The sequence below is a fragment of the Pyrus communis genome, chromosome 15, assembly GCF_963583255.1.
Source record: "Pyrus communis chromosome 15, drPyrComm1.1, whole genome shotgun sequence".
In the NCBI taxonomy this organism is placed as follows: Eukaryota; Viridiplantae; Streptophyta; class Magnoliopsida; order Rosales; family Rosaceae; genus Pyrus; species Pyrus communis.
Genome location: NC_084817.1, coordinates 22,593,469 through 22,619,704, shown reverse-complemented (window position 1 = coordinate 22,619,704; position 26,236 = coordinate 22,593,469). Strand labels below are relative to the sequence as shown.

Sequence of the window (26,236 nt, the reverse complement as noted above, 5' to 3'; positions counted from 1 at the left end):
CTAAACTAGCTTGTTTTTGGAATTTCTAAGCTTGTAGATGTGTTTGTGAGGTCCCAAGGAGCCTCGGAGTGGTTCGTTGGGTGAGTTTGGACGTCGGGATCGTCCTGTGCAAAGTTGGCCGAACTTGGATCGTTGTTGCAGGTGAGATTCCTTGATTTTTAGGCCTTAAAAGTAGTCCAACGTGATTCTACTAGTCCTAAGCTTCATTTTGGTATAAAGAACGTGAAATTTGGTTGAAAAACGAAGGAGAAAACAAAGTTTGAAAAATTCCCAGTTTTCCGGCGTCGTCGCCGGCGCCGGAGGTTCGCCGGAGAAGAAAGGGGAATATTCCGTTAAGTCTAACGGAATATTCCTAACGGCAGTGACGGAATCCGGTTAGATTTGACGGAATATTCCGTCAGTTAACGGAATATTCCTGACGGCGTCTGTTGACACCGTCAGTGTGCCTGGCACGTGGCCGCGCGTGGGGGCGCGTAGGTCCGTGCCTTGGCCGGCGCGTGGGGGCGCGTGCGTGGTCCAAAAATTTTTCTAAAAATTTGAGTGTGATCCTGAGGTTGTGTAGGTCACGTTGGTATATTCATTTGTCCAATTTGAGCAATGTATGAGAAGTTATTACGAGAAGTTGCTTAGGTGCTTTTAAATTAATGTTTTCGTAACTTTGTCGCGTATAGGTGATTCCTATTCCGAGGACGAGCGTACACACTCGAGGCAGGGGGGCTACGACCCTTCTAATTATCAGTGAGTGGGCTTTTGTTTTCCATATATACCTATATACCTCTAAATTCCCAGAAATAGAATAGAAAAGGTTATTTGTTTTATGCCATGCATCATATGAATGACGTTTACGCATTATCACGTGCATTGGTAATTGGCATACATTTATAAATGTGTAATTGGTGCTGTGGATGCACAGGTAAGTGCCAGGTAAGCGGTATTCACGTGGTTATGCATTCCTGTTTATTATGCAATCGTAGTTTGAGAGGTTTAGATAGCTCATAATCTGCACCCCCGGTGTTAGTGCTCCCGCCCAGGGCCAGGGCACAGCCTTCACGTGTATGTTCACCAGCACCGCATGCTCGCCTTGGATCCAAGATAGGTGCAAGCCTGTCGTACAGACCACATTAGGTGGTTCCGACTTGTAGGTGACCCGCGATTTATCGCACAGCTTCACGTGATCGTAGCACTAGAGCATACATATATATATTACACCCAGCTTGTCGTACAGACCACGTTAGGTGGTTCCGACTCGTGTGCAGATTCAGTTATTGAGTTGAGAGTGGAGCTCTAGATTCAGCCGTACAGGTCACGTTAGGTGACTCCCGGCTGCCAGATTATATATATTCGATGTGAATTACGCTTGAGCATTTATAATTGATTATGATATTCTGTAATGGCATATTGCAAAGCATGAATGGCATATTGTGAGCATGAATGGCATATGGTGGAGCATGATTGACATATCTATACATACGTATATATGTTCATTTTCTGGGAAGCATACAGGTTTTACGGCGAGGGGTTAGAATGTATTTTGCTAAAGAGTTTTCAAAGAACTTTGTTTTTGCCCACTCACGCTTTTGTTTTTGCGCCCCTCCAGGTTCTAGTGGTCTAGAAGGTTCGGTGGTTTATCCCAGAGGGCGTCCCGGCATTTCTGACAGACACTCACCATTGTAGGGTCACCTTCGGGTGTAAATATGTCGTATCTTTCCTTTTGGACTGTTGTAGACTTGCTCTGAATTGTGTCTCACATACACTAGTACTTTGTACGTTATTAGGTTTTTTTAATTATTAGTACTTTTATATTACCTTCTTAATTAGCTTCCGCACGCGCACATGGCTACGTCACCTTCGAGTGACGGCCAGCACGCCCTGATCTCGGTCGGGGTGTGTCATTTCATATCTCACGTATAGGTATTATATACATTCATATATTTGTTACTTGAGTTAGGGTAGAATGTTTTGTAGATAAATTTATGTTAGTATATTAGTATTTTTGTTATAAGATATTAAATATATTCTTTTGGAGTTGGAAAATGCATAATATTAGAAAATTTTAATTGATTTTTAATATTTTTAAAAAATATAAAATGAGTATAAAAGAAATAAAAACATATAATTAGATAACTGGACTTATTCCTAAAAACACTCTACATTTTTGGACTTAGATCTAAAAGCCCCTTTTATCATTTAGTGTTATGAGAGGGAAAGGTAAATTTGACAAAATACCCTCACTTTAACAGAGATTTCTCACATAATGACCAAAATGATCGACGACGAACAAAATTAGGGATCAGTTCTATCGATTTTAAACCTCAGGGACCAAGCAAGGAGTTATGCCAATCTTAAGGATTATTTTGATTAAAACGCCAATAATTAATTGTGATACAGGTAGCATTTTTAACAATATATAAAATATAAGCACTAATCCAGTAGTGGAGATGTTAATTTGAAATTTTATTTTTGAAATACGAACCAGTTTTAACGGGAACTCTACACCGAAGCCGAAGGGTGCCCTTATGATGGGCTGGCTAGCCCTGGATGCCCAAATCCAAGGAAAATTCCAAACTGTACCTCAAATTGACGGGTTAGTGTGAGCTTATATACTTGAATATGTAATGCTAAGTGACTTGCTTAACATGTTTTCCCAAAAAAAAAAAAAAAAAGTGACTTCTTTAACCTTTTAATCGCTTTATGAACTATGGTGCACTAAAAGTCAGCTAAAGAAAAAGAAAAAGAAAAAAAAAAGACTTAAGTGCAAAGAGGCAAAGCATAAAATAAAAAAAAATTTAACGAAAATTTCATGATACTGTTTATTTAAACGAAAAATTAAATTTTTACATTAAAAAGTCAATCATAATATTATTCATTTTACCCTTTATTTTATTCTTATTGTTAAAATTCAAAATTTTCAAATAATTTTTCTTAAAATAAATCAAGTAGGATTAGTGATTGGATAAGGATTAATTAATTGATTTTAATAATAATAATAATAATGGTAAAGCGAGCAGTGCAAGTGGGAGGAAAGGAAACAGAGGGAGAGAGTAGAGCCTACGGCATCACGACTTTTGGTTTGTTTTGTTTGTTGGTTTGGGAAGGAATTCCAAAGCAATTTTATTATTATTTTTTTTAAATTAAAAAAAGATTCATCGGAATTCTTCGCCGAAGAAGAAAAAGAAATCAGGTGAAGAATCAAATCAGAGGGCTAGAAATCCGGGGGAGAGTTGCTAGGATGATGGCGACGTCTTCGAAAATGGCGGTGGTTTCAACCGCGAATTCGGATCTGCCGCGGAGGGAGTCGTCTATATGTTCACTCTCCACTTTCCTGGCCGACGACGACGACAACCGTCACCACAAGCACCAATCCATGAGCATGGACGACATCCTCAGGAACATCTACAGCTCCACCGGGACTGGCACCGGAAACGACATACACGACAACGGTCACCATCAACAACTTCATCATCCCGCCGAGGCCAGGTCCGTCGACGAGGTCTGGAAGGAGATCGTCGCCGGTGGAGTGGGAGTGGGAGTGGGAGTGGGAGAGGAGGAGGTGGGAGTGGCGGAGGGAGACGGCGGGGATCAGGTACGGGGAGGAGAAGGAGGAGGTGGTGGTGGGGGTGGGATGGAGGGGATGACCTTGGAGGACTATCTCACTAGGGCTGGGGCCGTGAGGGAAGAGGACGTCAGCTTAAATGCCGGCGGAGTTCCGATTGGGTACGGGCAGTTCCAGGTGCAGCCTCCTCCTCCTCCTCCTCCACCTCCGGCTGCTCAGGGTCAGCTGGTGTACGCGAACGGGACAACAAGCACCAGCGGAGGCGGAGGTGGTGGTGGTGGAGGAGGGAGGGCTGGGAAGAGGAGAGCCGTGCAGGAAGCTCCACTCGATAAGGCAACGCAGCAGAAGCAGAAGAGGATGATCAAGAACAGAGAGTCCGCTGCCCGGTCCAGGGAACGGAAGCAGGTTGGATTCGGTCTTTGCTTGACCATGTTTGTTTGGTTTCTGAGAAAATGTTAAATTGATTGTAAACAGAAATCTGAAATCGTTTATTGACATTGCCGTGTTTTAATTGCAATTTTAGGCTTACACCGTAGAGCTCGAATCTCTGGTAACGCAGTTGGAGGAGGAAAATGCGCGGCTCCTCAGACAACAGGTCTATTAATTCTTCAATCATTTCTTAAAATATGATCATATGCTTTTACCATTCTGTTTAAAAGAAAGTTTTTCGCTCTAATTCCGTATGAATTCTGATTTCTGAATGCAGGCTGAGCAAAAGAAGGAGAGGTTTAAGCTGGTATGTACTTTACATCTATGAATTGTGAACTGCCTTCGTGTGTGTACCGATTTATTCTTTATGGTTTTCAATTTCGTAAATGATTCGTAGGTGTGATCATGTTGAACATAAGCAGCTTCCAGTTCACAAGCTTGGAACTTTCCTTTTCAATCAGCTTTAAGTTTAAAATATGTAATCAACTTGATAAGAGTTATTTTCTAGCTTTACTGATTTTTGACCTTGCATTGAGAAGATTTCTGTGTAGAAACAATACCTCAATTGGGAAGAACGAAAGTTTAGATTTGATTTACAAATATTGCCATCACTTACCTAGGAGGTTCTTGGGATAGGTAGAAAAAATCATTATGGCTGAACAAGATTAGGATTAGTTTTCATAAAATGCAACAAAATCCATTAAAAGAGTATTCATTTGCTCCTCGGGGTCTTTCCGATGCAAGAGAAATGAGGGTGACAACTCTATGGCCACATCCGTATGCTTTCTCAGTAAGAAGCATGACGGCTTTTCATATAATCAAATCAGAGAGGCTTAAGTTATCATTATATTTAAATGTCACAACTCTTAACTGAAGTTTTCAAACGTCTTTTGGTATTTTAGCATCATGATATTGTGGTTTGACCATAAGAAGAAAGTTGGGACTGGGTTTTGATATGCGTATGCTGCATTTAGTATGCGAGCATACAACCTAGTTTGTTAGTTGTTTGGTTTGTGAACCGGAACTTGTACGTGGACAGTCAACTAACATATCGTTAAATAACTGAATTAACTGCAAAAAAAGGTGTATCAGCCAAAGCTTTTAGTATTTTGATCAGGCTAAAGTTTGGCCTATATCTGGAACCTAAGTTGCATGCCACCCTTTCATCTTCTGGTCTGATTTTCTAACACTATTTATTATATGTTAATTTTTTACAAGGAGATGCAAGATTTTCACAATTCGGATTCTTTTCTTGGCTTTTTCTCCTGATTTATCTAGGATTTATCGATGAAACGAAGGTCCTGTTTTGCTGTTTCCCTATACTATTTTTGAAAACAGACTAGGTTGCACTTACACACCGCCATTCTTAGCGATCACTCGTAGAATACGCCATCTGGTTGCTTAGTATTGAGTTGTATAGCTTACAAGTCAACAACCTTGTTCGCGAAGATATTCCAAAACTACAACGCATTGCAGTCCGTGATTTAGATCTAATTCGATGATGTTAATGATGTTGAACTTGCTGATTACATTGTCTTCTTTATCTTTTTGTTTTGATCATATCTTCTTTATATACATCTAAAGCTGCATTTTACAAGTGTTAATAAATGATCTAACTCTCTCTCACTCTGTCTGCACTTGCAGCTCATGGAGAACCTCATTCCTGTTGTAGAGAAGCGGAGGCCACCACGTGTTCTTCGGAGAGTACATTCGGTGCACTGGTAGATGTGGTTCCTACCGTGTGGTCTGCGTTTATACATAAAAGGAATTTGGTAGATAAATACTTAAAGAAGGAAAACAGATTAAGGGTCGATTAGCTGTTGGTTGATCTTTTGGTAGTCGAAGCGGATTTTGTAAAGAGATGCAGGTACAACTGAAGCTTTGGATCAATTTCAATACAAGTAACGGTGGATGCTCTCAGTTGAAGGCTTGTGGGAGATCGTTTTCAAACACTTGACAGGTTCATTGTAATTAGTATTTGTAGAAAATAACCTTCTCATTTACAGAAAGCCCGGTTGCCCTTCATGCCGGTTGAAGGGCAAACCGATAGAGCTAGACGACAGACTAATTTATACTAATATTGCTGTTTACTCTTAAATGATATGCTCGAGTGAGGAACCATATGGTACATGATACTAAAACCCGTTCACGATTTGATTTTCGAATGTGGTTTACCGATGTTGATCTGTTTTCGAATGTGATATAGCGATGCTGATCAGTATTCGTTTTGATAAGTTCCGATAATGTGTTAGCTTCGATTTGTATGTATGTAACTGAATAGGACTGAGTTATATATATCAAACGATCCGGAGTTACAACCAAACTGTAAGAATATTGCAAAGGACTTTTAGAATGTAACATATACAAACCAAACTGTGACATACATACCTCGTTTTACCAGAAGTCCCAGAAACAAAAAATACTATGTTGCTCGCGAAACCGAAGAGATTCTTTCACGGTGTTTGTTTAACCTCTGTATTGTTGCTGACCGATATACCTCCTCTCTCCTTGCAAACTCGGAAATATGCAAAACAACGAATGTATTCGCAAATTTGTACATTTCTTGCTCGGTAGACACTCTCTCTTTTACGTTACTCCGGATTGTTTGCGCGACTCAAAAGTTCGAGACCTTCAGTTCTGCAGTTCATAATCCGACGGAATACTTCCCTGATTTGGCGTTCCAGCGGATCCAGTCCATTCTTAAAACTTTCACAAATCGATGCTAGCTCCTGCAGTTCTTGTTCGACTTCCACTTTCTGTTCCTCTGTTAACGGGAACTGAACCAGATCCATCAAGTCTGTCATGTGGCGGGCACATCTCTCGACATGATAAATCTCCCTCAGCAACCCGTGAGAGTTCTGGCGCTCTCGCTTCTTAGATTCCTCTATTATCCGTTCGTGAAGTGTGGATAACGGGATGCCCCAGGAGTACTGCGGCGGGATCGAAAAATGAGTGCTGATACCTCGATCCTGACATGGGATCGCAGCCACAAGAGACAACAAAACAAACGTGATAACACAACTCATTGTGAAAACGGACCCTGCAAGCCCATTCGTTGCAATAACCTCGTTTCCACGAGGTGCTACCAAGTTGCTTGCAATTGACTGAAGCTGCTTAGCTGCAGACCAAGAATGGGATATGCTCCACGAGTGAGAGCGGGAATGCCCAGTTGGATTCCCAGATGAGTGTTGCCGACGGCGAGCATCCTTTCTTGTGTTATTGTTACGCCCAAAAGACCAGTTGCGGTGGGAAAAAACAGACCCAGAGTCTCTCTCACCAAGCATTTCAAGTGCCAAATCCACCAAAGCCTTTCTTGCTCGACGGAACTGGCCCTCAGAGAATGCCCTCTGGCGAGACTCCAAGGCACACAGAACGATCTCTAAATGCTTATGCCACGCACGAATCTTGTCAATCCCATCGCGAGCAGCATTGCAAATGTCAAGTGCCTTCAAGCTCCTATCCAAGTACTCATCCGCCCAATGGTCCAACGGCGGTTTAGAAACCTGCACCTTGTTTTTCAACAATAAAACCCTGAACTCGTCTTGGCAGCTAACAAAAACATCCAAAAGTTTCCTAATCCACGCAATGGAGAGCAATTCATCAGCACCAACAGCTGACAAGTCATGAAACAGGTCCGTAACAAGTTTTTGAAAAGATTGAACCTCTAATTCCAGCTCACTCAACTCCTGATTAGCTTCTTCTGATTGAAATGGCTCTCGCCGGCTCCAAATCGAGCGACCAATCGAAGTCAACGGCGAAGAAGAACCCGGATTGTGCGTCGAAGGCATGGTGACAATGCCACAATATTCCAACACCAAACCCCACTGAATACTCACAAAACTCACAGATTTCACAAAACCAACATAACCCCACCTCCAATTCAGCTAAATTCGATGCACCAAACCGCGAAAAATCGACAACATTTCAAAATCCACCTACAATTCATTCAGGTTTATCAGCTAAAAAACTCGCGAATTTAAGCTTTGTTCTTCCACCCTTACTCAAAACAACCGAATGCAAAGAATTTGAAACCCTAACACAAAATCGAAGAACAAACCCACCTCTACAATGCAATAACACGAAAAACCCAGATCCAGAAAATCTCAGGAGGCAAAGGATCGAAATTTTAAATTCTGAGAAGAAGCGAGAGAAAAGAATAGTACCTTTGGTTTTGCTTGGAAGGGAGGCTCAGAACTCAGAAAGCTCAAATCTCAACGCTCTCCAGGAATGTTATTGTTGAGAATAATTGAAGACAGACAGGCAGACATGTGCGCGCCTACTGAGTCACTGACTCGGACTCGGACAAACAATATAAACAGTGGATCTTCAGAGCTCAACCCTCTCGCTTCGCTTCCTTCGAAAGCCAAAATCGAGGAGTGACAGATACGGAAATATATTTTAAGAACAAAACAAAAGGAAAATTTGACAAGTCGACCACGTGTCTGAAAAATCATAAGTATTTTTGAAATGTTACGTACGCATGTTGTGTAATACAGGTATTATATACGAATTTACTGATTACGAATGCAAGTGATAATTCGACATGTGTTTCACGAATTGTCAAAATAAGCTTTTGAAAGGTTTATTTTTAGCTACGTTGGTTGGAACTTGATTTCAATTTCACATTATCGCTGAAACTCAAAAGTCTACATTTTACCCCTTGAAACTCGATTTTGATTCAACTTTGTTCCTTAAAACTCAAAAGTCGATATTTTACTCTCTAAAACTTGATTTTGATCCACTAAACTTATAATGATTAAGTTGAGTGTGATCCTAGTTGATAGAAGTATATGCAGCTTGTGTTCTTTGGGCGATTATCACGTTGATTTGTTTAATTAGCCGTTTAAGTGGAAGAGACGAGATAGACGATGCAATTTAGAGTTTATGATTTTTAGGTAGCTAACTCGGATTATGATTCTCTTTTTTTCAAATTTCTCTCCTTATTTGAACGGTTACGATTAAGTTACGTTAACATCTGTGTTGACTTCTTTATAAAGGAACAAAAAAAAGAGAGAGAGGAGGGAAGCGACGAGTAAGAGATTTGGAGTGGAGAGAATCTTACTCCAGCTAACTCGGTTGCTAGTTAGGCCTGTGAATGGGCCAAGAGTTATGGAGTTATTGCTCTCCATCAGGTGACCATGATGAGTTGCTTGTTGAATTAGCGATTCGTTTGGAACTACTTTTAGAATGGTTGAATGTATTTTTTTTTTTGTGAAAATGTTTTTGAAATCGATCTTTAGTAAAAATGCAAGTGAATCACAGAAATATACTTGAAGTGCTTCCTACTAAAAGCACATAACTGGTGCTTCTTGCAGGAAAAGTGTTTTCGAAACCCAATAACATTTTGTCTAAAATCACTTTCAGTCAATTTAAAAGTAGTCTCAAACGAGCCATACATCATGTTAAGGTTAAAAGACTTCTTATGATGACCCGTAATTTGAGTTGTCACATGACATACCTCATTAAGTCTTTCTTGCATAATTGGTGCTTTTTGCAAGAAAAGCATTTTTGAAATCCAATAATATTTTCTTTAAAATCACTTTCAAGCGAGACATTATACTATGTGAAGAGTAGAAGACTTCGTATGATGACCCATAATTTGAGGTGTCACATGACATACCTCATTAAGCGTACCTTTCCAGTGGAGATTTGAGAATCAAAATGGTCAATAGCGGCCTCCTCGAATCCCATAGGATAAATTTTGTAAAATATTGGGTTTTTAATATGGGTTGAAACATCCATAAATAAAAACTTAATTCAATTAATTAAAACAGATAATAATATTGGGTTTTTTAATTTGGTCGAATTGAATTGGATATGATTTTCCACTAAAATTATTTGCCAAATCATGCATGCAATGCAGAGCTGTGAAAAATTGATTGTTTGACAAAATTTAAAAGGAAATTGGCATTTAATTGTGAAAATTATATGCCAACAAATGCAATGTAGTTGACAGCCTACCAAAACTACACCTTATATCATCACTTCCAGAATGCCATCCCTCCCAATGACATGATTGTGACATCCACCACCTTCAAAGGGGTCATGGGCAACCAATGACCACCCGTCGCCTTTCGCCACCACATAATAACACGAGCTAAGCCACACCCAAAATATTATATGGGGACCAATGTAAGACTCTTTTACCTTTACATTCTCAAACGCCCCTCTCACGTGTGACGAAATTTCAAGCCAAACATGTGGCTGTTAGGCTTCACACGCAGGACAACCTACTCTGATACCATGAAGAAAGCTGAGGTTCCACCATAAAACTAATTGGCAATATAAGTAGACGACCAATCTCTTATAAACCCTCGCAAGGTTTCTCCTTAAACCCTTCTATCTTCACATTCTCACAGCCAATCGGGTTGGCAAAATCAAAGCATAACTAAACGTTTGACAGCGAAGAAAACACGAAACAACAGACCAGAAGGCGGGAGACAATTTATGAACTAATTGGCAGAAACTCAAGGCAACATTAAAGATCTGAGATTAAAATGCTGTTACACCTTTTGTTATTAGGGTAGCAATTGAGTTCTTGAACAAAACAGACAATTTCCTACCCTAACGCAAACGCAAACAAGAGCAGGAAAAAAGTGGAGATAAAAGGCGAGAAAGAGAGTGATTGTCAACGGTGTTTTCTGCTTACCACCGTCCACTTACTCTCTTCTATTCACAAGCCAATTTCGTGTCAAAGCTGCTCAAGCAGATAGCGAAAGCCTGAAATGCAGATAAAGGATAGCGATAATCCATCGTGAACATATCTTTACCAACCTTGCCAAACTGCAAGAGTATCTTGTCGTGCTCTGGCGGCGCTGGCTGTGATGGAGTAGGTGCACCAGCAGCAGGCTGAGTAGCAGCAATCAACTGAAAGTTCTTAACAGAAGCAACAGTTACCCTGCCTCGGAAGTTCAGGCACCAACACTGTAATTGTTCATGCCATCGTGGGGGTTTGTTTTTCAAAACCAAGGGTCTTGTCTTGCCATCCTCATCATCTCGGGGTACATCAATTTCAGAAAACCGTGTACTGCTGAATTCTACTGAGTGGTCAAGAGACTTTGAGAAAGAGATACTTCGGAATGAGTCTTCCAGGGCTCGGGTAAGGAGTTCTGGTTGGCCAGGGACAGTACCTCCTGCATCAAGAGATGAGACCGGGATAGAATGCATGATGCAATGCATCCTTCTAGGACCGCGAGTGCCCAACACATTTAGCTCATATGTTATCTGAGCAATGTTATAGCTGCCAGTCGGGACTTTTGGCGAGACTTTTTTGGAATTAAATCTACGGCTTGACCGCCCTGGTGGGGGAACATGTTCAGAAGTGTATGCAGGCTGCGTATCATATACAATGAATTTTGTGCCAAGAAAGTTTGACCTGGGAAAAGAAACAAAACTTGAATACTTCAAAACAACATTTTCTATCGGTTGTAAACACCAGTAAAATAATAAATGATTAATCACTACGAGATCAACTATTCTTGTCTTGTAAGTCCATCGTGTCATTGCCATCCCTAATAGAACTAAATAATAGAAGACACATCTAACTATGCTTTACATTAATTCATCTCGGCACATCACAACGGAATGAATTCATAACAATAAAAATACAATGTTAAGGCCTCACTTCCATATGCATGCATCCATTCCCCTACACAGAGCGCGATATTTGTCTTCTGAATAGAAAAAATTGTTTGCACTACTAAGAGAGGTTGTACCAAATCTATTCATTCTATATGGCAAAGCTTCCTTTGAAGGAAGAATGTCAATGGAGTTCCATAGTAAGCAAAACGAGCTCTTTGAAAGAAAAGAAAAACTAACTAATAATAAGAGGATTAGAATAAATAGATATCATACCAATTGTTCGTTTAAGAAATGAGAAAAACTATATGTTACTTTAATTGTGCATGCTTGTGAATTGTAAATAGGCTTCCGGTGTCTTTGCGTCAAGTTCTTACCTTAACTTTCCAATGTAACTGCTGCTTGATCTAGAGATGTTGTCAGCATCCATAGAGATAACATATTCTGTACAAGTAGTTCTTCGAGTCCTCTTTGCAGAAAGAAGGAATTTCCCATTCTCAACTAGCAAAGCTGCAGAATTGGAGACATAACAGAATGGGGAACCATTTATGGGCCTAATCTCAAGAAAGCCAGCATAACTATTCATTACAAAAAATAGTAAACATAATCTACGAATCTTGAAAGCACCTCTAAAATATGTTGAAATAGCATATGACCCATGATTTCTTGGACACTTCTAGTGGAATCAATGTCTGACATAAAGACGGTGCATGTGTACGCCAGTATTTAACTTATCTATTAATTTTGCAGACCCTTAAGTTGTTGCATGTTTCACACTGGTGTAGTACCTATTGTAATTTTTCATGCTAAAAGGACCAAAACATGCATTGAAATGCATTATAAACGTCCAACTATATTCCTGATCTAGAAGTTTGCTATTGTTATTGACACTACGCTATGTTTACGTGAGGGACTTACAAATCCTGAGGGATTGAGGCCAAGCTAGTAAAGAATGGATTACAAAATGTTGATAAGCAAATTAAAAATGCACCACATGAGCATCACAAAGGCATGTTACAGGGATTTGCAGATGACTACTTCGACAGAGTCATTTACAAATCCCTTCTACATACCTTTGTATTGGTCATGTAGTGCATTTCGAATCCCTCCTCTATAATGTTTGTAGTGTATTTCTTCCTCACTTGGCCTAAATCCCTTGGGACTTGGAAGGCCCTCACCCAAACATACCATTAGGGTTCGCCATTATTATGTTATAATGAAATAAAAGAAAACATTACAAAAAATATAATACCTAATGTAACATTTTTACATACTATAAGTTTCTAACCATGTAAAACCTTGACAAACTAAAGCTTTTTCACACCACACCACACCGTTACTCAAGCCACCTTTAAATCAACTTTACATTCATGTATTAATGCTATCACCACTATTAACTTCTTTTCGCTGATGAAATCGGGTTGCAAACTATTATACTGAACACATGAAACGGGAATAGAAACATTAGATATTCTCTTAGCTACATTACAACCAAGAAACCCATAAACTTTTGCTAATGAATAACATTAGTATCATATGAAAAGAAAACAAAACAAATAGTAGGAAAGTTCAATTGACATTCTCAAGATCTACAAAATTTGAGAGTTGGACGATAAAATTCTAGATAGAGCTTGACATGCTCAGCATCAATAACAACTGGTCAGTCAGCTGTATACTGCCTTCATTGCCCAAAAGGCTGTTGGTAAAGATGACGCCTAGTGTGAGTCCGTAAATGATTTGGTATTCCCTGGACCGAACTTTTCCCACCCTTGTGTGATTTAAATAGGTAAGCAGTAGCAGCTATGCGAGTGATTTAGAGACATCAGAATATAAACTGTTCCGCTTTTAAACCTATGTTGACGGGCAGCAGAACCAAAATATTTCATTGTGCACGATAATTGTACAACAATAAACAATTCCAATAAAGTTCCTATACCAAGTCCTCTCTTGGATTATCTCAAGACGGTTTATTAAATTTTAACTCTTCTTCTCACTCTAAGTGTGGGTTCTCTTTCAAACTAACTGGTGAATAATCGGATTGTGAAATGAGGAAGGAAATGGGTGTTATAATATAGGTTTTGAGAAGAGGGTTGGATCATCGTGAACACTCATTCTGACTATGATTGTCCTTTACTTAATATAGGTTCATTTGGAATGCGAAGATTCTTCATGAATATTCCGTATTCATCTACACCAAATGCCTACTATCCAATTAGATTCATCCTCCACTGAAGGAAGGAAAGGCTATCTTCAATCAATATGAAGCTAGAAAACTAACCAAAGGATATAGACTTGATATATTAGTTTTAACATTTCAGCATAGTTCTTTCACAACCACAAGGTATTGCAAGTCAACCAGAATTAATTAAGAACTCCTACATTTCATAACAAGACTACTTGAAGCTAAAAACTTTGTAAACATTCACATATCTGCTAGACGAGGCAGTTTAACTAAAACAGACTAGCAGACCAACGGAAATTCAATAATTGACAAACATTAAATGAGATATTTTTGTTTAGTCTGAAAAATGTGATATTCATTGATAAATAAACACGGATTCAGTGATAGCAATAAATAAAATGTGACTCATATTGAGAAATATTTGATCGAAGAAATGGGTTGACAGGCTACTAGAGGGAACAATCAAACACAATCAAATGGTTGGAAAAGACGCTCACCAGGGCTAAGACACAGAAATAGATGATATGTTAAATTGGATTTATCCCTTTTAATGAAGCATTGAACGAGTCCATCCCGTGAACCTGGCTGAAAAACCAAACAAAATAATTATTTGTTAAGTGTTGCCCTCAAGATACTATGATGTAGCTGCTGTAAGAAAAATTATCATTACAAGCTCCATGCGCCATACACAAAAAATCTGTAACTTTGATTTCATTATAAACTTCAGGTAGCAAAAATTGTTTCCATGCAAAATCATGGTGCACATCACACTAAATGAATTAAAAGGAAAAACCTGCTTCAGCGACACAGGAAAAGTAAGCTTCCCGCAGATCTCAGGCTTCTTAACGATTTCTTTGCACATAATCCTCCAAGAACGGCAAACTGAGGCACATGCAACAACGTGCTTTCGAGAAGGCCATGTGCTCTCACTCTCCTCCAGCCTCCTAATTACATCATATAATAGTTCTGCGGGGAGGCTAGCCCAACGACAGTTCTGAACAATGAGAGGCTGGTCATGTAAATCATTTAACGAGCCATGAGATTTTTCTCTATGATGGCTCGTCAGCCGGACTTCAAAACCCCGTCTAGATAGGCTCCCAAAGCCATCCCTAACATCACGAACTATGCTACGGAATGACATTCTTGTGGTGGTAAGGCGTACCAAAAACAATTGTGTATCTTCTTCAAATCTTCTGATTTCCACAGCTTGTGCATATGGCTGCCCACAAATGGAAAGTGAATCAATTGCCACCTACAATCTTCTTAACAGAGAATAAAACATAACATGATACAGAAAAGGTAACTAAAATCGAAAAGAAAAAGAAAAGTGGGAAAGGCAGATTCATATGGGCTATAAAGTAGCATAAAGAACCAAACTTTAGTAACAAAAGTGTTTGGAACCGCAAACCCTAATTTGAACCCAAAAAAGCTCGTAACGATATATGAGCCATATAAGCTAAGAATGTGCATAGCAACCATCAACAAAGACTACAAAAAATGATATACTTAACTGTAAACATGTAAGTTTAGAAACAAATACCGGCGTTAGAAGAACCGGTTGACTTCATACAATCGAAATTCAATCACAAGTTCACAGTGGAGAAAGAAATGCAAGGTTGCAAAAGATCATATTTTGAAAAACAGCATAACCGGAAAAGGGATTCTTACAGCAATTGATCATAAACAAACCATGAACTACAAAACTACTAAATCATTTCTACATCATCGACTTCGAGAGTAAACAAGTGCAGGCTCAAAATTTAGACTCAACCTTTGACAACAATTACCTTGTCATAATTTGTTCAATACAACTTTGTTGCAACAAAAACATATCATGGTACTTACCAGTTGACCAAAACCCCCAAATTATCCGAGAGCTTAAGCTGGTCAAAGCTGCTCCATGGCTTAATCATAAAAAGTCAAAGATCTGCAAGCAACAAGAACACATCAGAATTACAAAAGCACAAAACTTGAACAGCTTACACTTAAAGTTAAACCCTGTGATTTTCCTGGGCATTTAACCCAGGTGAAAAAAACCCATAAATTGTTACAAATGTTAACAGAAAAACCAAACAAATAACAGATCTGCACCTCAGACATCAGCTGACCAAAGACAACCTCAAACAACAATCAGACAACCTTCTCCTCTGTTTTTGTTTTTCTGGGTTGGTCTGCAAAACACAAAGAGAGGAAGCAGAGCAGAAGAAAAGGAAGAAAAAGGAGGTCAGGTCAGAAAAGCAGAAAAACCATTGTTACTCTCTCTCTTAATATTTGGGCTCCAAAGCCCACATTAAATTGAGTTCACGAACCAGAAGTAAGAAAAGGGAGAGACAGTTTTCTTTTTCTTTTATCTTTTTATCTTCTTCTTTTGTTTTTGGTTGGGTATTTTAATTTTATATTAAATGGAATTTTCCTGTAATCTGTATACTTTTGGAGTGGAATTTTATGTTCCCACTCGCCGAAGATGAAGACCAAATGGGGTGTTTGACTTTCTCTTCTTCTCTCCCTACTCGCTGACGACTGACGGAGGAGCGGAACCCGGAACAAGTTCTACAGTGTTTGGGGAAAAAGAAAACGATTTGCAGAAAAAGAAAAATAATGAAAATGATTTGAATGTTTTGAGTTTTAACAAAAATAATAACATTAAATAGTACCAGTATTGACTTTTTAATGTAAAAATATAATTTTTCGTTAAAATAAACAATATCGATATTTTTTCGTTAAAGTTCCCAAAGAAAAATGGTGCACCACAAAGAAACCCCATGTGGCCTATATCTTTTCATTCCTTTTTCTCTCTTATTTATTTCACATAGTGGTGTATCAGTAGCACAAAGAAAATGATTTGTAAAAAGAAAAAGGGGAAACTTAATATGAGTCCAATTTTATGAGCCATTATTAGTTATAGTCCAATTTTATTTAATTTTTAGGTTAGGTCCAGTGATTCATTGTCCACATAAGCTTATTTGTATTCTCTTGCCAAATTTACCCTTAAATTGACCAATTAAGTAATTACTGTTTTTTTTAAGTTTGTGATTAATGTTAATCATATCCTTAATTATAGGATTAGGGATTTAAATCTCCCTTTTTTTCTTCTCCTTCCCCAAATGTTCATTTCTTTTTTCTTGTTTCTCCCTCACAATATCTTTCTCTTCCTCTGTTATTTTTCCCAGTAGTCTTCTACCATAATATTATTCTTTTGCTCCTCCTTTCAAATAAGGATGATCAAATTACATTTGATTGGTTTTTTTTTTTTTTTTTTTTAAAAAAAAAATTTGTATTAGTCAATCTTTGGGTTCTTCGTCTCATATATATATATATATATTTTTTGAGCTTCATTCTCCTTTATATATATATATATATATATATATATATATATATATATATATATATTTTAACTTTGAAGTTCTATCGAATTAGCATTTTCTCTAGTGTTTCCTCCCTCAATATCATTTTTCTTCACGATTTTTTTTGGTTTTTATCTACCTATATCACTTGTCCTTTATTTATTTATTTTATCTTTTTATATTATATTGTGCCTGTATCATGAATAATTGTATTTATCTACCTATATATTACATATTTTGTTGATAATCTATATAAGATTAATTGTGTTTATCTACCTATATTTCACAAATTAACTGTGTTATCTACCTATACAATAAGTTTTTGTTCATAGTCTATATCTGTATCATAGATTATTTTGTATTATCTATCTATACAATAGGTTTTTGTTCATAGGCTACCTCTATCATAGATTCTACCTACATCACAAATTTTTTATCTACCTCTAGCAATGTTTCTTTTAATTTTTGATAAACTTATAAGATTTGTAATAATGTCTTTTTAATTAAAAAACGGGTAGATAAAGGTATTTGAAAATTCAAATTTAAAGAATTAAAAAAAAAATTCCAGGGGCAAAACAGGTGTAATAGAAAATGAAATAAAATTGGACCTAATTCAACAACAGCTGAATTTTTTAGACCTGAATCAAAGTGCCCCAAAGAAAAAATGGTGTGCGAAAATCGTTTTTTAACAAATTTGACAACAAGATTCCAAAAACACAACAAATGTGTCCACAAGATTATATAGAAAAAAAATCGAATTCAATGGGGTAACAAAGGCAAAGAGTTCTATCATCGAGGGTTGGCTCAGTTAGAAAGATTTTTGTCTTGTGTGTCACCACATTAGGGTTTGAGTTTTGTGCTAACAATTCTCGTAGTTGCGCAATATGTAAATTCCTACGTAAATTTATAACAGCTATTAGGTGTCACACGTAAGTTATTCCAGTTCGAGGTTGTAGATATGTCCTAGTATTGGTGGTGATAAAAAAAAAACCAATTGTGCATATATTGCAACAAACTCCTTCAAATGTGATACAAGTCAATTTAAGAAAGTAGCCCCTGAATTTGTCCACCGTCAATCATTTTGGTTATTCCGGGAAAAATCTCCGTTGAGTAAGAGCCAAAATGACAAAAATATCCTTAATTTTAATAAATAATGAGCCAAAACGTTTTGACAAAAAATGAGGATATTTTTGTCATTTCCATTATTTAATGGAGATTTTTCACAAAATGACCAAAATGGTTGACGGTGAACAAACTCAAGGACCACTTATATCAATTTTAAATCTCATGAATCAAAGTGAAAATTTATGCTAATCTCAATAACCATTTTGATTAAAAATCTATTGAGAAATTATCAAAGAAGAGGTAATGAAGAAAGTATGAGCATGATTCAGACTAAAGTAGTTTAATGAAGAAAGTATGAGCATGATTCAGACTAAAGCAGTTTCGTTCTCCATACAATAACTCGCATAGTTTCCAAAGTAGAGTTGTTTTCATTTACTGGCTTAGGTATATCCAGTACCATAAGTTACATATTATTTCTTCATGTGGTCGTCAATTTTTTTCACCATTTTTAATGGAAAATTCTGCTCAACTTGAGAATCTGCATATACATGGAAAACAAAATTAGTGGAGCGGTGCTATTCACATACTCATTTTTTACTTCACACACATCTCTCTTAATAACCGACCGTCAATAAATTGATGAAGCTGAATAGACAAAAATTAATAAGATTGTGTGCGAAGTGAAAATGGAAATTCTGCTCAACTTGAGATTCTGCACATACATGGAAAACAAAATTACTAGCGTAGTGCTATCTGCACACCCTTTTTACTCATGACACACATCTCTTTGTTTTCGGTTGTTCAATCGTGTGAATTGAAGAAGATTAATAACAAAATCTAATAAAAGTAGAGATAAAATGAGTATGTGAATATCAATATTTAATTAGTATACGCCTATGCTGGAGTCAAGAACCAGCCCATTGAACACGACTAGTTCCATAATCCATTCCAATGTGATATGGAGAAGGCGTGTAATGGAGATATTTTTTAATATACTGGGAACAAAAAACGGTACACTAGAAATGAAGGGTCATTAGAAAAATTTATAAATTATGTCATTTAGTTATATCATAATACGTGATGTGATTTACAACTTTGTATATATTTTGAATACACATAAAAATTTCTCACTTGTAATGTGTAATTGTGTAGGGTGGTGGGGTTTACCTAGACCGGGAACTTACAATCACAATGTTGATTTTTTTTAATCAATGGTGGACAAGATTCATTAAAGAAAGTCCAAATACATGAATTATAGCGTTTCATAAATCTCGCTGCATACACGAACACACAAGAATCACCAAATTAACAAATGAATTACTACGTACAAATTACAAATAATAATGAGCAATTGAGTGTGTCAGCAATAGACTATCGTTGCAGATGTGTGTTATGTCAGTTGAAGTGTTTTTATAAAATTTGTCTTCGTCTCCCTTTCCTTAAAATAGAGTAATTTAGACTATTGCATTGACAAAAGAAATTATTTTATGTTTCCTCAATCCGGTCAAAATTAAATTAAACGATAAATCTAGCATGAAACCAATGCACTAATCCTCCGATTCACTAACTAAATGCCATAATTTGCTAATATGCAATCTAAACTCGTTAAGACACAGATAATTTAAATCAGAAAGTCTAAGTCCAAAGTAATTAATCATAATTTTATAAATTAAAAAGTAATTAAGTAGCTAGAAAAAATACTATCGCTTTGGACACAGCCAGTGCTGCAAGCAGCATAGCAGCCAACATCAGCAGATTCTACGACGACGTTCTCCATACCAGAGAAGATGACGCACAAAACCAACACTACGTCGACGTTCTTCATCATCATCATGACCATCTTCCTTCTCTGCTTTCTGCGACTGAACGGTGATCTAGTTCTTGACTTCTGGTCATTGGTCGGTTGGTTTCCTAATTTAAAACAAGACACCAGTGGTTACAAACTGCCATGACCTTGAATGGAAATACGCAAAAGCCACTATGGCAATAGGCTATTTTTGACTATCATGAATTGTAGGAACTAGGAAAGCTACCCTACACGTGTGTGATCGCATCATGATAGGTTGATAACTATTTTAATTATTTGTTCAATATAATTATTTTAATTATCAAGATAAAATACGAAAATCACTTATCAGAAAAAGAAAAAGAAAAAAAAAAAAAAACGAATCATCACCATTTATTTCAAGATTACATATATAATTTTCGTTTTTTCAGAGAAAATAGTAAACTATATATTTTATATTTCGGTTACAAAGTACATGGTTCGAAAAGTTGACTTCTCTATTTCCTTTTTTGATCTTGTGTACAATTTTATTTCCTTTCTTCATGTCACTTTTGTTCGTTCGTGACATGAGATGTAGGAAATATCTGCAGCCTTCCTCGAATTTTCATACGCAGCATTTTAGGTTTAAAGTTTAATTCTTTATTCATGCCTGAAAGTCCAACAACTTAACATTCCTGCAAACGAAACAAAAAACTAAAACTGCAGATAGTTATATATATCTATATGATATATATATATATATATATTTATATATACCAGATCTATGAAGATCTAAGAGTTGATGAAATTGAGGTTCCACCATAAAACCAATTGACAATATGGATAGTAGCCCAAGATCATATAAGCACATTGCAAATATTGTCCCTCATCGATGTGAGACAACTCTCAACACGCCCTTGCATGTGTGGCAGATTTTCAAGCCTACACGTGAACAACAATTGGGGACGTGAAACACGTGTGGCCATTGAGCTTTTCACACATGGACAACCTTGCTCTGATACCAAGATAAAGTTGAGGTTCCACCATAAAATCAATTGGCAATATGGAAGTAGCCCAAGATCATATAATATAAGCATATAACAAACCTTGTCCCTCATCGATGTGTGACAACTCTCAACAAGAGTGATGTTTTTCTTGTAAAACTGACAATGAGAAGGTAATACCGATATATCAAGTGATATATAAAAGGGATATTGTGGTTTATATACGAATTCTAAGAAATTTTTTAGTTTAGGTGTCAATAAAAAAATCAGCCAAAACAATTTTATAAATACTATAATAAATCAACCTTCCCACGATTGCCACTTAGTCATACCACATTTTTCGACCGGCCCACTTTTTCTTGAGACAGTTCGATTAAATTTTTTAGCGATCGACTGATTAATTTTTCGGTCTCAATATCATTGTCTATTAGTGACTAAAAAAATGTAAGTGATGAATTTTTGATAAATTCTCTAATTGTATTGTATATACATGTAAAATACAATAAACACACTGCAACAAAGCATAATTGAAGATGAACAAGTTGCACCTATTTTATTGTATGCACTAATGTTATGCTCTCAATTGATGTGATAATAAAGGGGTTGAACCCCGAGTGTGTCCCCAAGTAAGGAGGTTGTTGTAGTGACCTGTAGGATAATTTTTCGTGTTCAAGTAGTAGTGAGCTTTTCATTTCAAATTTATTCACTTCTTTAATTTATTAGCTATGACTTTGTCATTATTTTGGTGATATGTTACGTTATCAAGTTGGTGATGGCCACCATCTCTCCTCCTAGTTTGATGTCTATCAGGGTCGGAATGTGTCAAATACTTCATCATGCCGACTTCTCCAAGTAAAGTTAAGTGTTTTGATTAACATGGAAACTGATGAAGTTTAATAATTTGCTACAACCGTGCTAGAAAATCTTCTTGAACAATTAATAAACCAATATCGGAGTCAAAGGACTAGGAGGAGTAGAGGTGGAAGCTTCAGAACGTAACCACAAACACTTGGCCTGTTAAAGTATGACGGTGTGCAGCTGCTTAAAGGTCGGAATTCTTGATGGGCATATTCCTATTCGATTTTATCATTCCATGAAGCTTTTCTTGATTCACATATCAATCTTATATTTCTGTCATTCTAACAAAATCTCTAGTTTTGGTTGTAAACAAAAATTCTAGTTTTGTGTTGGCACGTACGCTCGTGCAGTATATGGCCTGTTTATATATGAAGCTAAAGCGATTAAGGAGTTACTATGTTGGATTCATAAGGATAGCATAATATCACTTTTGTTTCTGTTGTTTATTAATCGATACGTAAAATAGTACACAACTGGAACCAGTATTCTTCCGATCCTCTTACTACGTCTCAACATCCCATTAATTATTATTATTTTGTAACTAGTTCAAGCTCAATGTTTCCTTTGAGTCTGTTTATCGGAGGAGTTGAGATCGATGGAGCAGCGATATCGCAAATAGCAGCACTGTTAACTGGAGATGCTGCCATGTCAATGGAATGGGACTGATCTTCAAGCGGTGGCTGTTGTGTCTGTTGAATCATCATTTTCATCTCCTTGCTTTTACCCCACAGCACCATGTATAATCCACACACAATTAGAATCCCTCCTAATAAGCTGCAGTGCATAACAAAATACATACATAGAGACATTAAAAATCTAACTTCTCGTTCAGTTTTTTATTATTCTCCTTTTATAATTTGACCAGCACAAGGCTAACAAAATAATCAATAATCATATAAATATACGCGTGTGAGTTTTGTGAACCCTCACTTGTGTGTCGTATATATTGACATAGAAGTTCTATGCACTCTAATAAGGATTAGTGAGCATGTTGAGAAACTTCCGCCATTGGGGGTATAGCCACGTACCTTCCTAAATATAACTTTTCATTTAACAAGAAGGTCGCTGCTAGGGCTATCAGCAAAAGGCCAAGTGGGTTGAAAATTGACACAAACAGTGGCCCTCGCATTCGTACACACCATGCGGTTAGAGTCAGTACCAATCCAGTAGTAACGACTCCCTACATCACAAAACACAGGTGTGGAATACAATTTAGTTGTCAGCTCAACCTAGCCTTGACAAACTGGTACATGCATGCATGGTGCGAAGAAATAAGTGCTTATAGCTGACAAAGTTAACGTGGCTTTTCACTTATTAAAAGATAGCAAGGAATATTGTAATGGGAGATTAGTCATATTTACCGAATACACAGCAGTAAAAAGTTTGATATCCCAGCCCAACTTCCACTGACTCCAATCCCTCTCCTTGCAAAGGGCAAAAGCCACAGACTGGATTGATGCCATGACAGACATCAGAGCCGTACTTGAGTATTGGCAAGGGTATTTCTTAGTCATTTTCGTCTGTATATATACCAAGTTTTATTAAAACACAAAATTAAACAAATCACATGCATTAATTTATGCATGCACGGCTACTATTATATAGATATACATAATATATACTAATTAATTAATAAATTTGAACCTGAAATATCAACCAGGATGCAAAGGAGGTGCTACTGCAAAGTGCCAAGAAGGAGCCCAACGATTGAGTGCGAGTGTGTCTGTGCAATGAAGCAACGCGACTGTTTTCATGCGAATAGTTACGTAAAAGATTAACGTGTGTTGACCAGATGCCAATATGTTTGCCTTTGTAGAAGGTGAAGAGCATTGTCCCTCCTATACACAAGAGTGTCCCCACAACTTTTGCCCTACCTGTATGTGTCCCAAGTGCTAACCTCTCAATTCTGAGATTTAATTTTTACCAAAATTTTCATTTTAGTCAAGTTAAATGAGTTTTTTCAGAAATAATTCATGATTGAGCCACATTCGAAAATCTAAAGTTGCGGTTTAATTACTTTTGTGTACAAGTACCTAAAACATAGTGCTATAATGAAGGTGATGACTGGAACAAGATTGCTGCAGGCTACGACATACGTTGCTGATGTTAAGGCTAAGCTCTCTATGTAAAAGTTTTGTGTCAATGTTGCCCTGCAAATAATTCAACATATATAAAGGTGTTAATTTGTACATTTATTTAAAATAACAAAATAAAAATAAAAAACTCAAGGGACAATAAAAAAAAAGGTAGATAATTGCAACAGAAGACGAAAATAAGAGTGCGAAAATCATGGCCTTATTTTTTCTTTGAATGTTTTGGTTAGTGCAAGCATGATCAAATGAGAAGTTACGACTATGGGTGTTTGTAAAAAAAAAAATTAAAAAGCTAAGATTTTATAAAATTGGATTAAAAATGCATCTTTTTTGAAATACATTAGTTAATTAAAACCGTCGAAACTTAACTTTAATGCTAGAAATTCTTGTTTATCTCGGAGGTACTTATATATACAAGAGCAAAAAAAAAAAAAAAAATACATACTAGGAAATAAATCCAATAAAACGATTGAGATATCTGATTCATAAAGAAACATAAAGGGAAATCAATAACTTTTGAATGCGTTTTAGCATTCTTACCCCAATAATCCGGAGATAAAACCATGAACAAGGATATCTAATGTAAGTTTGGGTCTGCTCTTCCTGTTAGTTTATGAGTTAAATAAGCATGATCGTTAGCTAAATGAACGAGAAAGAAAGAAATGAGAGAGAGAGAGAGAGAGAGAGAGAGAGACAGCGTTATCATATATCAATTTGGAAGAGATCATGATCGTTGATGAACCTTTCAAATGTAAGAGCAAGAGGAAGCATTAGGGCTGCAGAAAACAGGTTACGGTAGGCAATAAGGATGGTGAAGTTCGTTCCAACCTCTGCTACTAGTTTGTAAAATATATTCATCCCTACATATGCCGTCTGAACCACCAGCATCATCATCACTGGCTTCAACCCTTGCACTGCACTAGTACTACAACACATCTGTTTCTGCGGCCTGTCGTATGATCTCTCTATCTAAGATATCCAGCTAACCCACCAGAGTTTCAAATCCTGGCTACGTTTCCAAAAAGACAGTAATTAGAGTCGTGAGAACAAGCTTGCTAACGCTCTGTTATAAGTGTGAATTAGCTGGCAGATGCCTCTGTCGAACCCACTTGTACGGCTGAGAGAACCATGCAAGGTGAACTCCTTCTCAAAGATTACGCGTGTATTGTACCGTTGGGTAACAATTCTCTAGTTTTTAGTAGTTGCATATTAAAGCCTTCCGTAGGTTCATGTGATGGACGAATTCTCAATTTGTCCATTTTCCGAACTTAACATTTGAAAAGGTTTTTCTTTTTTTTCTTTTTTTTTTTTTTTTTTTTTCTGGTAAAACCATAAAGCCAATTTCACTTCAACATTGCTATAATAGGAAGTGACAATGATGTAGCTTTATTAAAAAAGAAAGAAAATACAATCTGTTAAGGAAGACATAAAACCTAACCACCATATATATAAAAACAAAACCTCCAATAACCAATACAAGATATAAGAAGCCCAACAAAAGATAAGCTATCTAAAGCGGTAGTGTGGAAACCCTACATAATGACGATGATAATATAGAAAAATGAAATTAAGAGGAGACTCCCACCGAACAAAACCAATAAAAGAGGAACCATGATTTGCAAGGCATTTGAAAAGGTTTCTTTAAATTGTGTTTATTTAGTTTGAAAAAACCTTTCCAGACAAGTAATAATTTCAACACCCTTTGTTCAAATTTGGAAGGATGTATACTGCACTCAAAGTTCCATCTATAGGATTCAATTTAAACTAGTGAACGATAATAAATGGAAGCGAGTGACCCTTTATCACAGTGGTGGAAAGGTGTTGCGCATTTGCATGATGGCGTGAGTTTGAACCTTATTAGTGGCTAATCTAACATCTAATCTAACAAAATCTATCGTTTAACATAAAAAAATAAAAAAAAAACGATAATAAATCGAAATTGGGGTTTTTCTTTCTTTTTCACGTTGTCTCTGGTGCGCATATAAAGATAGCTCTTGGAGTTTGATCTGGGAGACGTGCATAATCTGGTATATTGCGTATCGTGCTCAATGGTTTCCTTAATCTTGTTATTATGGATGACAACGGTTTGGTTTGGTGACGAAAATGCCATATGCATCCTGATAACTATGAAAATTAACCATATCTATAACCGCAAATTAACCATTGGGGATTATCCATAACCATACCCACTGGGTACCAGATTCCCCATTAATGGTTAACGGTTATATCTGTCTTCATCAATACCAAAAATGTATTAGTTCAATTGACCATTATTTTGGGATGCGTACGAGCTACTATTTTGCCGTATTCTCGAAGTACTCAACGAAACAAATGCGTAGGCGCAAGAGGAATCAAATTTGGAGCT

The 26,236-nt window shown here is 37.0% G+C and overlaps 4 protein-coding genes across 5 annotated transcripts; 1 reads left to right on the top strand and 3 right to left on the bottom strand.

Annotated features, from left to right (window-relative positions):
* Positions 1-3,028: 3,028 nt before the first annotated feature.
* Positions 3,029-6,220, top strand: LOC137717519 (bZIP transcription factor 12-like). Its single transcript, XM_068456907.1, has 4 exons — positions 3,029-3,958; positions 4,077-4,148; positions 4,260-4,289; positions 5,627-6,220. Exons 1-4 carry the CDS (start codon positions 3,230-3,232, stop codon positions 5,705-5,707), a joined length of 912 nt encoding a protein of 303 aa, XP_068313008.1. The 5' UTR covers positions 3,029-3,229; the 3' UTR covers positions 5,708-6,220.
* Positions 6,221-6,252: 32 nt separating this feature from the next.
* On the bottom strand, positions 6,253-8,346 carry LOC137717518 (protein ROH1D-like). The gene is made up of 2 exons (XM_068456906.1): positions 8,146-8,346; positions 6,253-7,917 (listed from the first exon to the last, which is right to left on the bottom strand). The coding sequence occupies exon 2, from the start codon at positions 7,768-7,770 to the stop codon at positions 6,574-6,576; it is 1,197 nt and encodes a 398-aa protein (XP_068313007.1). The 5' UTR covers positions 7,771-7,917; positions 8,146-8,346; the 3' UTR covers positions 6,253-6,573.
* Positions 8,347-10,438: 2,092 nt separating this feature from the next.
* On the bottom strand, positions 10,439-16,102 carry LOC137717758 (tubby-like F-box protein 8). Of its 2 annotated transcripts, none has more exons than XM_068457224.1 (6): positions 15,834-16,102; positions 15,588-15,669; positions 14,536-14,961; positions 14,240-14,327; positions 11,938-12,070; positions 10,439-11,357 (listed from the first exon to the last, which is right to left on the bottom strand). In XM_068457224.1, the coding sequence occupies exons 3-6, from the start codon at positions 14,881-14,883 to the stop codon at positions 10,652-10,654; spliced, it is 1,275 nt and encodes a 424-aa protein (XP_068313325.1). In that variant the 5' UTR covers positions 14,884-14,961; positions 15,588-15,669; positions 15,834-16,102; the 3' UTR covers positions 10,439-10,651. The 2 variants fall into 2 exon arrangements, with proteins under 2 accessions (XP_068313325.1, XP_068313326.1); XM_068457225.1 differs by having other exon boundaries at positions 15,861-16,102.
* Positions 16,103-22,308: 6,206 nt separating this feature from the next.
* LOC137717207 (WAT1-related protein At1g68170-like) lies at positions 22,309-24,807 on the bottom strand. The gene is made up of 7 exons (XM_068456501.1): positions 24,614-24,807; positions 24,412-24,474; positions 23,812-23,928; positions 23,423-23,684; positions 23,140-23,298; positions 22,807-22,958; positions 22,309-22,552 (listed from the first exon to the last, which is right to left on the bottom strand). Exons 1-7 carry the CDS (start codon positions 24,805-24,807, stop codon positions 22,309-22,311), a joined length of 1,191 nt encoding a protein of 396 aa, XP_068312602.1.
* Positions 24,808-26,236: the final 1,429 nt, after the last annotated feature.